The 18383-nt window shown below is 33.2% G+C and overlaps 1 protein-coding gene across 1 annotated transcript; it reads right to left on the bottom strand.

Annotated features, from left to right (window-relative positions):
• Nucleotides 1-5660: 5660 nt before the first annotated feature.
• Nucleotides 5661-13759, bottom strand: LOC110888888. Its single transcript, XM_022136386.2, has 4 exons — nt 13745-13759; nt 12991-13248; nt 12838-12902; nt 5661-5670 (listed from the first exon to the last, which is right to left on the bottom strand). Exons 1-4 carry the CDS (start codon nt 13757-13759, stop codon nt 5661-5663), a joined length of 348 nt encoding a protein of 115 aa, XP_021992078.2.
• Between the last annotated feature and the right edge of the window lie 4624 nt (nt 13760-18383).

The raw sequence follows: 18383 nt of genomic DNA, 5'->3' as shown, positions 1-18383 counted from the left end.
GTTGATGTTATACAATAACTATTAGGATGTTATATGTTGATGGACTCTTTATGAAATTGGTTTTATAATCTTATTTGGGATATTAGGATCACTTTCTTGATATTAAAGTAGCTATAACGTTACATCATAAAGGTCATATAAATTAATTTTTAAGGACGCTCGTATGTGTATCAAAAAATTAAAAGTAGGTAATCACATATTCTAGGACATTGTAAAAGTGTCCTAATATGTTCTTTCTAGGACGCTATTTAAGTTGTCTATAGACATATTATGCGACCATAAAATTGGTTTCATAATCTTATTTGGTATATTAGGACCCTTTTCTTGGTACTAAATTAGCTATAATATTACAACATAAGGGTCCTATCAATTAATTTATACGGACGCTTGTAAGTGTATCAAAAGATTAAAAGTATGTAAGCCCATGTTAGAACATCGTAAAAATGTCCTAATATGTTTTTATTAGGACACTATTTTGGTTGTTCAAACACATATTATGCGACCATAAAATTGGTTTCATAATCTTATTTGAGATGTTAGGACACTTTTTTAGTTCCGAGACTTATTACGACCCCTTCACATGAAACGCTTTTACCATTGGTCCTATTAAATGAAAGGTCCTATAAAATAGCATTTTAGGACGCTTTTGTGCGTACTAAAAACCCATTTTTCTTGTAGTGATAATTTAACCACAATTTCACATATGACAATAGCATATATAGTAAGAATACTACTTAGTTTCTATAATCATTATAAAAAAGGAAAACAATTTATATGCAATAATCTTTAGCTGAACATTTGATGCAAGGAAAAATCATATACCATAAATTTCATTACATAAAAAGTAATACTTGAAAATATGAGTTGAAAATGTTTATATCAAATCATAAAACTACATGTATCAAACAAGAACCCAGATTGAGTATAGACGAACTAACAACTAACCCCTAGTGTAAGGTTGAATTTAAATTTGAAAATCGTAAATGTTTAACATTACCATGTGCAGTCAAGATAATCCTATAAGCAATCAACATGTTATGAAGGATTGATATATGTTTTTTAGATCCCTGCACGATGCAAACGATAACATGTAAGCATGCTACATTCGTAACAAAATCAATAACAACGATAAAATTAAAGCAGAGTTCTTGCCACAATAATAACTCAAAACAAAAATAGAAGAAAATAGAAGTAACAAAACAAAGATTAAAATGCCTACCTGAGATGACCTCGCTTGTTTTCCTAACATTGGCAATGAAATTACCAATTAGGGTTGTTGACAACGGCAGTCGCAACAAGAGAATTAGGTTTTATGATTGTGCATTGATAACTTCTTATTTATAGTATTGGACCACTAAATAAAACTGGACTTTTTTTGGGCCTACAAGGCCTGTCCAATTTGAAAAGGATAATAAAACATGCAAAAATTCAAAAGTGTGATTGTTGTGATTTGTAACCTGTATCTCTATAGCCAAAAATGAAATACTTACCGCTAAACCACAACAAGATTATCTGTTATATAGTTAAATTACATATTAACATCCACAACACACACACACATATATATAGGGGATGATATATATATATATATATATATATAGTAGGAGTTGGGTAGAAAGTGGGTTTTTCCTAGAAAGTCTAGGAAGCAATCAGAATGCAGCGACATGTGACATTGAAGATTTTTAACTAGAAGGGCAATTGTGTACTTTCACATTCTATTTTTATTTTTGGAATTTATCTTCATTAACTAACTATCCATGTCCATATTTTGTAACCGTTTTTCTCCATGATTTTCTGAATAATTTGTTTTCGAAATCTAAACCAATCGCATATTCCATTGTTCAGAAGATTACTGGAAATTATCAGCATGTTCTTGGTGCTGTGTTTTAACAGTTTACAGGGCTAAAGTCAATTTTTTATAGATCCCATAATATAAAGGTGGTCTTGTAATTGGCAGATTACTGTTTTTTAGATATTGTTGTTGTGTTTTTAACTTCCATAATCATGTTTTTCTTCAAATTTAACTAGTTATCAGTCTGGAAACCATCAGCATCTTCTTGGTGCTGTGTTTTAACAGCATGTTCTTGGTGCCCTGCATGATAAACATTTTCATCACATTGTGTTTTATTTTGATGTACCACACCTAGATTATCCAGATTGTGTTTTAATTTGAATTTGAATTGTGTTTTAAGTACACAATAGTGGTGATTTGCAATCATGTAGTATCACATTAACCTGTGTTTTAAGTTATTAATAGTAGAATAAGGTATCATTCAGTATGCACTGTGTTTTAAGCTCATAACTTTATACACACAGGACTTCATGCAGTATCAAATCAAATTGTGTTTTAAGTTATTAACAGAGGGCATATGATTTTTAAAACACATCCACCTAAACACTTTAGGCTTCAGATGTACCCAACTCCAGTATGACTGTAAAACACACCAACATAAACACATCGTAAAACACATTTACCTTAAACACAGCTACAAGTCATTATGACTGTAAAACACACCCATATAAACACATGATAAAACACAGTCCGCTTTTGGGGTTTCAGATGTACCCAAATCATGAGTAAAAAGACATTTATCGCTATTGAAATTTAAACCTACCAACCTCTTTAAGTTGAAACACATACCTGCGACTACGGGGTCTTTCGAACGGCTTCCGGCAACTGATCCGGTGCTCTCCATCCTTTCTAAAGTTATCTTCTTCCATGATTGTAGTTATTTTTGGTAGGGATTGGGGTTTCCAAGATCGGTTTGGAGAGAGAGAGGGAAAATCGCGTGAAATTAGGTTTCCAAGATGGGTTTGGAGAGAGAGAGGGAAAATCGCGTGAAATTAGGGACTGGGGTTTGACTGACGGTTATCTAATTGATTTAAAACACGGTATGTTGACAAAATTGCCCCTAGTCTTTTAAAACAATGAATTAAATAAACTAAAAAATTACAAGATTGCCATTGACTTCATATTAACCATTAAACACACCCATTGGATGGTCTAGATCGCTTCCTAGACTTTCTAGGAAAAACACACTTACCGCAGGATCCCTACTCTCTCTCTCTCTCTATATATATATATATATATATATATGTACTATATAATAAAAGAAAATTGTAAGAGACATTTGTCACAATTGTAAGTCATTTACATTTTGGTTTTTTTGCATCTCTCTTTCCTGCTTAATTATGAATTACTATTATTTAATTATTTATATTTGTTATATTTTCATTAACAAGCAAATTTAATATGAAGCTAATTATAACATCTCTAAATAAAGTTATTTTGTTGATTAAAAACTTGTATTTAAATCTCTAAATATCACCAAATTCAAAGTTATGTTTGTTAAAATATTATAAAAATGAAAGAATAATGACACTAATTGTTTTTCTCAAGGTTATCTCTTAAAATTTTCAGTGGTTAGATGGTTTGAATGATAAAATATGTCATTTAATAAAAATATAGGTGGCATTAAAACATCCGAATTTTAGCCCTTAATTTTTAATATGTATCAATATTTCTATACATATTTACTATTATTTAATTATTTATATTTGTTATATTTTCATTAACAAGAAAATTTAATATGAAACTAATTATAAAATCTCTAAATAAAGTTATTTTGTTGATTAAAAACTTGTATTTAAATCTCTAAATATCACCAAATTCAAAGTTATGTTTGTTAAAATATTATAAAAATGAAAGAATAATGACACTAATTGTTTTTCTCAAGGTTATCTCTTAAAATTTTCAGTGGTTAGATGGTTTGAATGATAAAATATGTCATTTAATAAAAATATAGGTGGCATTAAAACATCCGAATTTTAGCCCTTAATTTTTAATATGTATCAATATTTCTATACATATTTACTATTATTTAATTATTTATATTTGTTATATTTTCATTAACAAGAAAATTTAATATGAAACTAATTATAAAATCTCTAAATAAAGTTATTTTGTTGATTAAAAACTTGTATTTAAATCTCTAAATATCACCAAATTCAAAGTTATGTTTGTTAAAATATTATAAAAATGAAAGAATAATGACACTAATTGTTTTTCTCAAGGTTATCTCTTAAAATTTTCAGTGGTTAGATGGTTTGAATGATAAAATATGTCATTTAATAAAAATATAGGTGGCATTAAAACATCCGAATTTTAGCCCTTAATTTTTAATATGTATCAATATTTCTATACATATGTAAGGCCATGTGGCGTACTCTAACATTTGGGGTGTTAATGGTGTGACATGACATTTTAACTGGCATTGCAAACCACTCTCTCCTTGTGTTAAGAGTTATTAAATGGGTTATTTGTTAACATGTTAACCGACGTTAAGATATTGAATTAACTATTCTTTTATTTTTTGAAAACAAAAACCACTAAAAATAGGGTTAGATAAAGTTAGTGGGATTAAACTATTTCCTTGCAGTAAGACATAGTGAAATGGGGGGAAATAGGTGATATGGCACTTAGGTGAGTTAAGGAGGGTTAATTTATACTCCAATACTTAATTGTAATTTAGTAAAATTAACATTAATCTGATACAGAAAAAGTTAATACATAATATAAAAAATGTTTTAAAAATTAACGTAACATAATTTATAAATGCCACAGCAAATTTCATTTCTATATATTTCTAACAGTAATTTAGTTTTATTAACATTAATCAGCTACAAAAAAAAAGTTAATACATAGTAGAAAAAAATGTTTTAAAAGTTAATGTAACATGATTTATAAATGCCACACCAAATATCATTTTTGTATAGATATATTTGGCAACCATATATGTTAATAGATAACAATGTATTTTATTCAACCCGTGAAATACACAAGTTTTTTTAATACATAATTTCATATTTTTAGTAGTCGGTATATAACATTACATTTTTTACAATTTTTTCAACCCACACGGGATTCTAACCTAGTGAGCTATATAAGGAAACACACAGTCAAATATTTTATGACAATCATCCAAAAATAGACTAGTGTCGTCTAAATCAGATTCAAATAAAAAAAAACCAAGATTTGATTCTAAATTACCAACAAAGATCTCGTAATCAGAATCCCAAATCGGGCGAGCGAGATCAGACACACCATCCATAAGGAAACACACAGTCAAATATGTTATCTCAATCATCCAAAAATATACTAGTGTCATCTAAATCAGATTCAAATAAAAAAATGCAAGATTTGATTCTAAAGTACCAAAAAAGATCTAGTAATCAGAATCTCAAATCTCAAATCGGGCTAGTGAGACCAGACACACCATCCATGAATTAAGCAGCATCATCATCATCAAACTACATGCTGAGCAAATGCAAGATTTGAGGCGAACATGTACCCTGGTCCATCGTAAGAAGAGCCGCAGACTATTACCATATACTCCAAGCAAAGATGTTGATCAAAGGCTGGAGCAAATGCAATCTTTAACTTCTGCTCTAACAGCAGTCAACATGGAGTTTAGCAATGACCTCACTTACCCTCCTGGTATGGCTCCAGAATCTGCAAACAAAGCTGATTTGGAGAATGGAGTTCAGGTTAGCTTTGAGTTTATCGCTTCATTTTGCTTATGCCTATAAATTTATGGCTGAAGTAAAAGATTTTAGTTCAAATTTCTGTTTATAGTTGAAGTCACCGAGTGGCCTTTGGCCTAGTGGTATCTGTTGATCAAAAAAAAAAAAAAAAAAAAAAAAAAAAAAAAAAAAAAACCCTTCCAATTACTAGTTCAAGTCACTTAATTAGAGCTCAATGCAATGCAACTCCACTGTCAAAAAACGCTTTTAAAAAGTTACATGGCTGATGTAATTGTTCTGTTTATATATGGTATGATATGCCCATCTGTTTTGGAATTTATTTAAGGTTCTTTCAAACGGAGACATAGAAAACTATAATAAATGCCGAGCTATGGCAGAGAGAGGTGTATACCCTCCTTTACGCATCGTCTACGATCCCTATGAAGGGTAAGTTACTCCAACAATATTCTTACTGTTGAACACATCATAGAAATGGGATGCATGGAGAATAAGTTTATATAATATGACAATTGTTTGGTTGCTAAGTTATTTATTGAGGTCATCATCCAAAAAAAACTATCAGGTCAATCGATTTTCCGGGTGACACATAAAAAAAGTGTGGGATCGCTTGATGCGGGTACCCAAAGGGTGGATCTGCCCGCTGAGAGCACTATAAGAAAATGTTAGACAGAAACCCTCTAATGTAGATATTTTTGTGTTACAGTTTTCATATAGAAACTATTATATACAAGGTTATATGTTACTTTTTGATGTTTTAGTAGATCTTCCAATGACTCCATCTCCTGTTTTGATTTGGTTATGCCTGATATATATCTAGCAGATGATTCGTAGTTTAATCATGTTTTAATTAAACCACATACCAATTTTCCAATGTGCAGTTTACTTAAATTTTTTGTCCTTCTTTCTGTCAATTTTCATCTCCAATGCATCTTTTTTCATAAGACCAATGCATCTTCAATTGTTAAATGTTAGGAAATAGTTAGCTACTAATTATGGCCATAAAACGGGTCTGGATCATGTTAACGATGCTTCCATTACAGGTTTAATTACTCATTCCCCACTAATGCATAACTTGTTTGTTACCTGTCTAATAAACTGCATCTAAAATCAATCTAAGGCGCCTGAAGTTACCTGTGATGGTAACTATTGGTGTTGATTTAGAATAACATGAACCTTGTTTGGTCATTGGTGTATGCGATTTTGGGGTCGAACCAACTAGAAGAAGTTAGATACTTTGCAAGATTCAGTCATGCGCTCCACATGTTTGATATCGTAACTTTTACATTCTTATGAGCGTGATATGTATTGGGCCTTATATGTGGAGGGGGCAATCCTGACCCAGAAGCTATTAAATGGGTCATTTTAACCCTTTTAAAAACTACAATGGGTTATTTTGGATTAAAAAAAAAATAAATAAGGGGTTGAAATGGGTCACTTAAAAAATTGCTTCTAGACTTTATTGATTATGAGGATTGTTTTAGTGAATTTAGGTAATCTTTTTGGTTTTTGGATTGTTGTAAGATTAAATTTTCCAATGGTTTTGGGTTCCAAATCTTGTTAACATCTACTGAATTGATATCAGTTGCCCCCCATGAACAAGTTTATAGATAGATAATATGTGAAGCAAAGGTTGTGCAGACAACATGAACAAGCAATTAATATATACAAAACCAAACGAAAAATTAAGTTCTTATGTAGGTCTCTAAAAGTCTAGGTGATACTGGCTGCAGAGTTGTTCTAAATCATAACAGAAGTTAAATACTCAAATCTATTGAAGTAGCCTACTTGAAATCAGTGAACAAGTCTTTCCTTTTATAATTAATATACTACTATGTATCAATGTAAGATTTTAGTATATCTTAAAAAAACTGACCCGACCCGACACGAAACCCGTTCTGACCCAGACTCGTTTCGACCCGAACCAAAACAACCCTTTTTTATAATTGACCCGTTTTGACCCATTACCCGATCCGACCCGACCAGTTTGCCAGGTCTACTTATAAGCACTGATCCTGATATGAATTGGGCATGATGTACCAAGAGTAAAGGTGTGATTATTGTGTACAAGATTGTAAACGTGGGATTATTATGTACCAAGAGTAAAGGTGGGATTATTATTGGACCCAAATGATCTAGTTGGTGGTATAGAGATTGGACTAGAATGGTGTGAGGTAAACGTTCAAGTACCAATAAAAAAAGATGAAAATTTGGTAAGACCATATGGTTTATTTTCTACAATTCAAGATTGTATTGGTGCATCCATCGCATGGGCCTATCCATTCACCTCGGTATGTATTTGTTAAACTTGTGATACAAATAATTTCAATATCATAGAACTTAATGCTTATACATGGATGGTTTATTTGTAGGTAGTCCAGGAGGATTGAGGACGCATGATGACTCAAGCTTTTATACTTCTTATTTCTTTAATTGCTTTTAATTTCTTTGTGAAATGTTAAGACTTTATGTTAGATAATGTTATAACTTATTTATGGTTAGTGTTTTTGTTTTTGTTTTGAACATGCTTATTTGAAATATAATGAAGTTTTATTTCTTTCATTATTTGATGTTATACAATAACTATTAGGATGTTATATGTTGATGGCCTGTTTTTAAAATTGGTTTTATAATCTTATTTGGGATATTAGGACCATTTCTTGATATTAAAGTAGCTATAACGTTACATTATAAGGATCCTATAAATTAATTTTTAAGGACGCTTGTATGTTTATCAAAAAATTAAAAGTAGGTAATCACATATTCTAGGACATTGTAAAAGTGTCCTAATATGTTCTTTCTAGGACGCTATTTAAGTTGTCAATAGACATATTATGCGACCATAAAATTGGTTTCATAATCTTATTTGGTATATTAGGACCCTTTTCTTGGTACTAAATTAGCTATAATGTTACATCATAAGGGTCCTATCAATTAATTTCAACGAACGCTTGTAAGTGTATCAAAAGATTAAAAGTATGTAAGCACATGTTAGAACATGTTAGAACATCGTAAAAGTGTCCTAATATGTTTTATTAGGACACTATTTTGGTTGTTAAAACACATATTACGTGACCATAAAATTGGTTTCATAGTCTTATTTGATATGTTAGGACACTTTTTTAGTTCCGCGACTTATTACGACCCTTTACATAAAACGCTTTTACTTGGTCCTATTAAATGAAAGGTCCTATAAAATAGCATTTTAGGACGCTTTTGTGCGTACTAAAAACCCAGTTTTCTTGTAGTGATAATTTAACCACAATTTCACATATGACAATAGCATATATAGTAAGAATACTACTTAGTTTCTATAATCATTGTAAAAAAAGAAAACAATTTATATGCAATAATCTTTAGCTGAACATTTGATGCAAGGAAAAATGATATACCATAAATTTCATTACATAAAAAGTAATACTTGAAAATATGAGTTGAAAATCTTTATAACTAATCATAAAACTACATGTATCAAACAAGAACCTAGATTCAGTATAGACGAACTAACAACTATCCCCTAGTGTAAGGTTGAATTTAAATTTTAAAATCGTAAATGTTTAACATTACCATGTGCAGTCAAGATAATCCTATAAGCAATCAACATGTTATGAAGGATTGATATATGTTCTTTAGATCCCTGCACGATAAAAACGATAACATGTTAGCATGCTACATTCGTGACAATATCAATAACAACCATAAAATTAAAACAGAGCTCTTGCCACAATAATAACTCAAAATAAAAATAGAAGAAAATAGAAGTAACGAAACAAAGATTAAAATGCCTCCCTGAGATGACCTTGCTTGTTTTCTGAACATTGGCAATGAAGTTACCAATTAGGGTTGTTGACAACGGCAGCCGCAACAAGAGAATTAGGTTTTATGATTGTGCACTGATAACTTCTTATTTATAGTATTGGACCACTAAATAAAACTGGACTTTTTTTGGGCCTACAAGGCCTGTCCAATTTGAAAAGGATAAAAAAACATGCAAAAATTCAAGGGGAATTGGCCTGTAATAATCCCACCTAGACCTTATTGGCCATTAATAATCCCACCTCAGAATATTGCCCCCACCAGTCCCACCTTTCACTTATTTTTCCTAAAATGGTCCCCCGTTAAAAAAACTTAACGGAGTTAAGCTTTTTTCCAAATTACAAACAGATTTTTTAGGGCTTTTGATCAGAACGATGATACGAGTCCATTGATGTAAAACTTACTTCGAAATGGTTAAATTACATATTAACATCCACATTAAAACGATGATACGAGTCCATTGATCAGAACGATGATACGAGTCCATTGATCAGAACGATGATACGAGTCCAACGATGATACGAGTCCATTGATGTAAAACTTACTTCCAAATTAAAAACTTAACGAAAAGTGTGATTGTTGTGATTTGTAACCTATATCTCTATAGCCAAAAATGAAATACTTACCGCTAAACTACAACAAGATTATCTGTTATATAGTTAAATTACATATTAACATCCACAACACACAAACATATATAAACGGGATGGTTCAAATGAAAACCACTTTTAACGCGAAAACTCGAAAACTAACTAAAAACGCCTAAAAACACACACTTTGTTTTTTTTTTTTTTTTTTTTTTTTGCAATCACAGTTTTGAATTGTTGCATGTTTCATTTGAACCTTCCCTTATATATATATATATATATATATATATATATATATATATATATATATATATATATATATATATATATATATATATATATATATATATATATATATATATATATATATATATAGAGAGAGAGAGAGAGAGAGAGAGAAACAAGAGGATCCGAAGAAAACGCCTTAAAGTTTGAAAAAGGTGAGAACGATTCTCAGCCACAAGATCTTTGTGCCATTTTTGTAGATACTAGGAACCTTAGAACTACCAGGAGGGGTAAAATAGGATGATCCAAACAAGGTTGCACACGCTAATCACATGCCATTTCCCCATCACATTTAACCGTCAATAATTTTTTTATACGTGATTATTTATAAAAAAACATAAACCATAAAATCCAGCGTTTTTTATGTTTCCAACGACTATACTATTGATATACTTTTCAAAAAAAAAAGAACCGGGTTTTTTTATGGCATTTTCAACTTTGTTTTTTATGGCATTTTCAACTTTGCTTTTTATGACGTTTTCAACTGGGTTTTTATGGCGTTTTTTTCTGAACCATTGTGAACCTTACGTCTTTTTTACTCTCTGATCGAGGTTCTCAGCATTGAAAAATCTTCGTAAACTAAATCACACGTGTATATGTTGACATTTAAGAATTATACAGTCAAGAAAATCAAGAGCAATAGTGATATATATGCGGATTAGATACCAAAATATAAACACTCAAAAAATGGCTACAATTTAAGGAATGTATTTAGTGATGACATCAGATTCCTAATTGATGGAGAAATGTCTGGTGGCAAGAAAAGTTGCTTCCAGAAGGTTGTCAAGTGTTTTCGCTCGACGATTCCATTCTTTGGGTGGTTGGTTTGGCCCTTGTTCATGTAACTCGAATCCTAGCCCGGTATATCTCATTTTAGTTTTACACCATTGTGAACCTTACGCCTTTTTTCCTCTCTGATCGAGGTTCTCGGCATTGAAAAATCTTCGTAAACTAAATCACACGTGTATATGTTGACATTTAAGAGATATACGGTCAAGAAAATCAAGAGCAATGGTGATATACATGCGGATTAGACATCAAAAAATAAACACTCAAAAAATGGCTACAATTTAAGAAATGTGTTTAGTGATGGCATCAGATTGCCAATTGATGGAGAAAGGTCAGGTGGCAAGAAAAGCTGCTTCCAAGAGGTTATCAAGTGTTTTCGCTCGATGATTCCATTCTTGGGTGGTTGGTTTGGCCCTTGTTCGTGTAACTCGAATCCTACCCCGGTATATCCCATTTTAGTTTTACACCATTGTGAACCTTACGCCTTTTTTACTCACTGATTGAGGTTCTCGGCATTGAAAAATCTTCATAAACTAACTCACGTGTATATGTTGACATTTAAAAGATATATAGTCAAGACAATCAAGAGCAATGGTGAAATATATGCGGATTAGACACTAAAAAATAAACATTCAAAAAATGGCTACAATTTAAGGAATGTGTTTAGTGACGGCATCAGATTCAGATTCCTAATTGATGGAGAAAGTTCTGGTGGCAAGAAAAGCTGCTTCCAGGAGGTTATCAAGTGTTTTCGCTCGACGATTCAATTCTTGGGTGGTTGGTTTGGCCCTTATTCCAGTAACTCGAATCCTAGCCCGGTATATCCCATTTTAGTTTTGCACCATTGTGAACCTTACACCTTTTTTACTCTCCGATCGAGGTTTTCGGCATTGAAAAATCTTCGTAAACTAAATCACACGTGTATATGTTGACATTTAACAGATATACAGTCAAGAAAAATCAAGAGCAACGGTGATATATAAGTGGGTTAGACACCAAAAAAACAAACACTCAAAAAATGGCTACAATTTAAGGAATGTGTTTAGTGACGGCATCAGATTCCTAATTGATGGAGAAAGGTCTGGTGTCAAGAAAAGCTGCTTCCAGGAGGTTGTCAAGTGTTTTCGCTCACGATTACATTCTTGGGTGGTTGGTCTGACGTGTCCGATCTAAAGCATTGCGGTTATAAAAGAAATGGAATCGAACCATAGGTGGTTCGTTTAGTGAGTGTTCCATCTAACCAATACACCACCCTTACCTTTGCATCAAGACATAGTGACATCAAAACATATCTCGTTTCCGAAAATAAAATTATGTCGAACCTGAGTTTATATCGTTTACGTTGAAATGTCAAAACGTAGACCAACTGAAAGCGTACATAAAAATAAGCAATGAAAACGCATTGTATTTGACCCTACTTGTTTCCGAAAAAATTATGTCGAAACGTGAATTTACAATTACACCAACGCGTACATAAAAATAATGTGAGAAAATAGTTTTTTTCTTTTAAGCTAAAGTATGAAAAAAACGGGGGATAAATTAAGTTAGAACTCAAAGGGGGTGAAAAAGACATTTATAAAGTTTTTAGAAGTGTAGGGGTGTAAATGTCAATTTCAAAAGTTAAGGGGTTGTTTTTATCAAGTCAAAAGTTTAGGAGATCTTTTGACTTTTTGTTAGAGGATGTTTTTGTCAAGTTTGAAACTTAAGGGGGTGTTTTGCCATTTCGTTCCACCAACCTTTTAGTTTAAGATAGATATAATAGCAAAGAGAAATCATTGATCAACGATTAAAAATATTCCCGTTAATTGGTTATGCTCACCCATACACCATTGAAGGAATAAACTCGCGTCCACTAGTTGCATCAACAATGGGGTGAAACCCTTCCTATTACCATCAAAAACAAAGTCAAAGAAATACTCAAACTAAGAATAGTCAAACAGTCAAACCACTCTAAAATCAAAACAGTACTTACATGAAAAATGTTGACGGCTTGTGCCAACAGTTTCCTAGCTTCACTGGGGGCGTTTTTGCCTTTAAGAACGACAAACTTCATTTCCGGATTCGAAGTGGTTTCTGATTCTGAATTGTTACTGTCGTTCTTTTGTCTCTCCTTAACAATAGTCAACATATCATCACGGAGCGTTTCGGGTTCATGGGCAAGCAAATTTTTCAAAACCAAATTAATTCTCTTGCAATCGTTGCAACAGAACCACTTCCCTTTAGGCAACGCCTGTAAGTTGTGGATATTATAGATATTATAATCTAGCGAAAATCAAAAGAAAGGGAAATGCAATAAAAAATTAGATGTTACAGATAATATATATACATAGGCCAGTAAATGAACTGAATGTTCATAACTTATTTAATAAACGAAAAAACATGAACACAATTTTATGTTCATTTAATTAAATGAACGAACATGAACAAACGTTTTGTTCATTCATTTATGTTCATGAACGTTCATTTATGTTTGTTTGTTTATTTACATTTGTTTATGTTCGTTTGCTTATGTTTGTTCGCTTATGTTTGTTTCAATTTAAATACATAAGTAGTTATAATTATATATATTCAACAGAAAAGGAACTTTCTAACTACTTATATAAACCATTCGTTTAAGTTGTAAACGAACGAACTTAAACGAACAGGAACATGCCCATTTTCTTAATAAACAAACATGAAAAAAATTTGCGTTCGACTCATTTACAGGCATGCACACACATACATACCTTGAGATCAGCCATATTGCGTTCTCTCAGACAGCCTATGTGATATTCCATTTCACATTGATCACAAACTATGACTGTCCGGTCATTAAAGACACATTTCGTAAAATCATGGCATCTGCATAAACAAAACCAAAGAGATCTCCACCCTCTCTACAAACCTTACACACATCATCATTAGAGCTCAACGAACCTCTTCCGTCTTCGGCATTCTTTAACAAAACTGCGTAGTCATGGAGTGACACTCCGTTTGACATGTAAATATTATCGTATCTGTCAACGTTTCAAACATTGTAATCAGTATAAAAATAAATACGTTCAGACAATTCCATATATATCGTTCTAAATTTAATAATATCATGTTTAATTACCTTTTCCAAACCCTAGAAATGTCATATTTATCGATTTTATAGTGAATAAAAAAGTTATATTGATGGTGAATTGAAAGGGTTGACATATATGCGTAAGTGCGATATAGAATTTTTTGCATAAATGAGTGGTCTAGACAAAAAAAGAGTGTCTTTAGGTGATCCCTGAATTTTGTTACAACTCTAGGTATGTAGCCATATCAAACAGCGACCTTCAACTCAAAATCTGACAAAATTCTGCAAAAGCTACAACGTTACCAAAGATCGCTCTTTCATTCATCAACCTTAATAAGGTCGCTGTTTGAAACAAATATGTTATTAAAGATCGCTATTTCATAAAGAAATCTTATATAAGATCGCTATTTCATACATAAATCTTATATAAGATCGCTGTTTCATACAGAAATCTTATATAAAATCGCTGTTTTCATAGAGAATTGTTATAAAAGGTCGCTAAATGGTGCAGCAATGTTGTAATAATTCACTGTTTTCGTTTGCAGGAGGCACATGTGAGTTTTAATTTGAAATTGTGGCCATTAAAGACTGCAATATGCAGTACTTGACATGCAAAATCAGACGTCTCACCTCTGCATTCTTACAATGCATGATATGACTACACCATCCAAAGTTTAATTTCATTGTAATTTTTAAATCGGGTTGTGTAAGAATTACACTGTTTATGACTGGATTCTAAAATTAATAGAGGGATGAGTAATACAGAGAAAGGGGTGAGTAGTCAATAGGGGTGTTCATGGTCCGGTTTGGACGATTTTTGGGTTAAACCGTGAACCAAACCGTTAGTCACGGTTTTTGATAATTGAAAACCGAAACCGGACAATTGAATTCTTAAACCGAACCAAACCGAACCGTTAGTAATGGTTTGATTCCGGTTCGGTTTCACGTTTTGGGTTATTTGGGCTTATGTTGGAAATTTTGAAATTGAAAGTTCACATAGGAGCCCATTTTTAGTGTGCATTATTAATTGCATACTTATAGGTTAAATTAAGATTTAAATTTATATATTATATGAAATATTAGAAAATAATAAAATAAAATCTTACGGTCCGGTTCGGTTTATTATGGTTGGTTTTTGCTATAAACCGTAAACCAAACCGTTTGCTACGGTTTGAAAATATTGAGACCGACTGACTGAAAGATAACTAAAAAACCGATCGTGAAACCAAACTGATGACCGGTTTGGGCGCTTTCATGGTTTGAAACCGAACCGTGAACACCCCTAGTAGTCAAATCTCTGAAGTTGTCATGTTTGCAGAGAAAGGGGTCTTGAAAGATGAACGTAAACCAAAGCAGAAGCACATTTCATTTCAAACACCTAACAAACCAACCTTCAAACCTTCCTTTACCAATACACTTTCTGTGAACTTTGATCTGCCGTAAATGAGTTTTGAATGTCATCCTGGTCCTCTTAATGCAACGGTGTTGTTTTTGAACAAGGATCACCGGGCGTTTGTTGTTTTCAAAAATCCAGAAAATTACAGTAACCCGATAAATATTAAACGATCAGATCGATCGTTCTGGAAGTGTATGAAACGACATCCGGTTGGTCCAAGGGTAGAAGCTTTAATACGTGCAGCAGGATTTAGTGGGATTGGGTACCGGTATATAGACCACGCATTAATAACTGCGTTGGTTGAGCAGTGGAGGCCAGAAACTCACACGATTCACCTTCCTTTCGGTGAAACCACTGTGACATTATAGGATGTTAACGTGATGTGGGGGCTACCAATAGATGGGAGCCTGTATCTGGGGCTGACACTGGTATAATGCAAACAACCTGATTTCTCTAAATTTTTTGGAGTTTCTTGAAGACTTGCCCGCATGTTCGGGTTATAGTTGGGGCAGTGCTGTGTTATCCCACCTTTACAGAAACCTTTGTAACGCTGCAGCACCTAATGCTATAAGCGTTACTGGCCCAATGTCGCTTCTACAAGTGTTGGCTTGGGAGAGGTTTCGTTGTTTTGGTCCTGCTATTGTTGAGTTCCACTACAATGCCCCGTTAGCTGCTCGGTATACTAATTTGGAAAAAAAATAATTTATTTTTTCGGTATGTATATAACACTATGTTAATTTATTATTTATCTTTGTAGGTGGAAGGGAAGCTTAGGCTGTACAGAGCTTCCCACACATTGCCTGAAAACATTAGATCTCAGCTGCAATTTATGAACGAGGCGATGGTATGGTAGTTAGTTGTTGACATATAAAAGTTATTTTGAACACGTTTCTAAAGTTTGATTTTTTTTTTGTTTCAGTTTAATTGGAGACCCTACGACGACATTGTGGGTAGACTCCCCGATATATGTCGGAGTGGTATGGGAATGTGGCTGAGATCTTGGCCTCTGATATACTACTCGGTTGTTGAGCATCACTATCCTCAAGGAGTGATGAGACAGTTTGGCATGGTCTAGTATATACCTACCCAAATTGCCATAAGTAATACTGAGCATGCCAGGCTTCATTCCATAAACCGGATCGGGAAAACCGGGTGGAACTGGAGATCTCGTCACGATCAGTATGTTCGTGGGTGGGAGGCACGTCATCAAAACTTGGTAAACGGGGAATTCATCACATCTGTTTCCGTTGCCAATGATTACATGGCGTGGTACATGCAGCATACCGTGTTATATCTGACGAACCCACGTGTAACACCTCGAAAAATTTCGTCCAATAATGTCTTGACACGTGTCATAAGGTTCCGTTATGTGAAAACATACTTTAGAGGGACTAAAAGTGACAAACAGTGAAAACTATGGAACGTAAGGGTCCAAAGTGTCAACAATGGATAAATAGGCTCTATGATAACCCCACATAATGTTTATAACCTTTAACGGATGGTTCATGGATCATACGACGCGGAAATTGCACGAAAGTGAAGTATTGTAAACTATAGGGGCCAAAAGTGTCAACATGTTTAATTTATACCTCTGAGTGAACTTTTGGCAGACCCGAAGCTTTGTATAGCTAAAATATACTCACTAGAATATGTGGTAAAAATTTCATGAAGTTTCGTCAACGTATGAGAAAGTTATGGCCAAAACCGTACTTAAGGGACTAAAAGCGTCAACGTCGAATTCAGGGCTTTTCGGTTGAGCGCAAAGTTATCCGAGGGCATTACCATGTTGGTAAAAGTCCTAAGGTTCATAAAAACCAAGTTTGGGGGTTTACGGGTCGAGAAAAATAGCCGAAACATCGCGTACAAGTTCAGGGGTCAAAGCTGCCAATGTATGAAAGTTGTTTGGCTGAAACCAGGGTCAGGCGACCCGCCTGGGATTGCCCAAGCGGGCCGCGTGGGTTGCCCAGCGACCAGAATTCGGATTTTGGTTGATTTGAGTCCGAAATTTAGTGCATTACAGTTGTAACTCGCCTCCATTTAGCCCAATAGCATGCCTTGCATGCCTACAACTACAGGAAGCTCGAAAATACTGATTTAAAACAAGAATTGATCTCATTTTGATCATTTGCAAGTGAAGAACAAGGAGCATTCTCTCAAGAGCTCTCAAGAACACTTCAAGCAAGCTTTCTGGAGGGATTCTGATCAACAAGGCCGACTCCTAGTGACCATTTAACATCTATAGGACTCTTGTAAGCCTTCAATTCGTTCTTTGATCCATTCTTGTTGTGTTAATTGCTAAAAGTCAAACTGCGTGTTCATAACCTTTGACTTTCTGATTAAACGGATTTCTTTCAGTAATTTCTCGAATTGAAACTTGTTATAGATTAGTATTTATGTGGGAAACAAACCCTCTAAAGGTTACTAACTGATTCCCACTACATGCATGCTTAATGTCGAGTCAAACCTATTTCTAAAAAGTCAACAGAAGTGATTTTTGTGAAAAATAACATGATTAATGATATAGATGACATGCAACCTGATTGATCATTAAAAATGACTTGTAATATATATAAGAATGTGTTTTAATCATCATCCACTCGACAATCTATAGTATAGCCACGAATCGGAACCGAAAGTCTTGTAAAACGGTTATTTCGAAGACTATCGATTCGGATTCGTACATGCATATTCGAGATCTGTATTGGATAGCATTTTTGACTATTTTTATTGTAGTTAAACTCTCTGGAATTTTCTTTGATTGAGTCTATGCTTAGCCTATTCGAATGCATGTTTCCGGTTTATGCATAAAGTTGACTATTTTGCCCTTTTTGATTTAAAACGGGATTTTTGGAAAAGTGAAAGGATAGAAATCTTTATTTTTATCATATAAACTTGCACCGAAAGTTTCGGATCAGTTGGTGGT

Source organism: Helianthus annuus, chromosome 11, assembly GCF_002127325.2.
Source record: "Helianthus annuus cultivar XRQ/B chromosome 11, HanXRQr2.0-SUNRISE, whole genome shotgun sequence".
NCBI lineage: Eukaryota > Viridiplantae > Streptophyta > Magnoliopsida > Asterales > Asteraceae > Helianthus > Helianthus annuus.
The sequence above is the reverse complement of the archived record's forward strand: the minus strand, read 5'-3'. Positions and strand labels throughout refer to the sequence as shown.

Excerpts from the sequence above, each read along its gene's own strand:
- LOC110888888 (XM_022136386.2), bottom strand. Across the intron at positions 12,903-12,990 it reads AAGCCGTCAACATTTTTCAT|GAAGGGTTTCACCCCATTGT; the intron begins GTAAGTACTGTT and ends TGATGGTAATAG.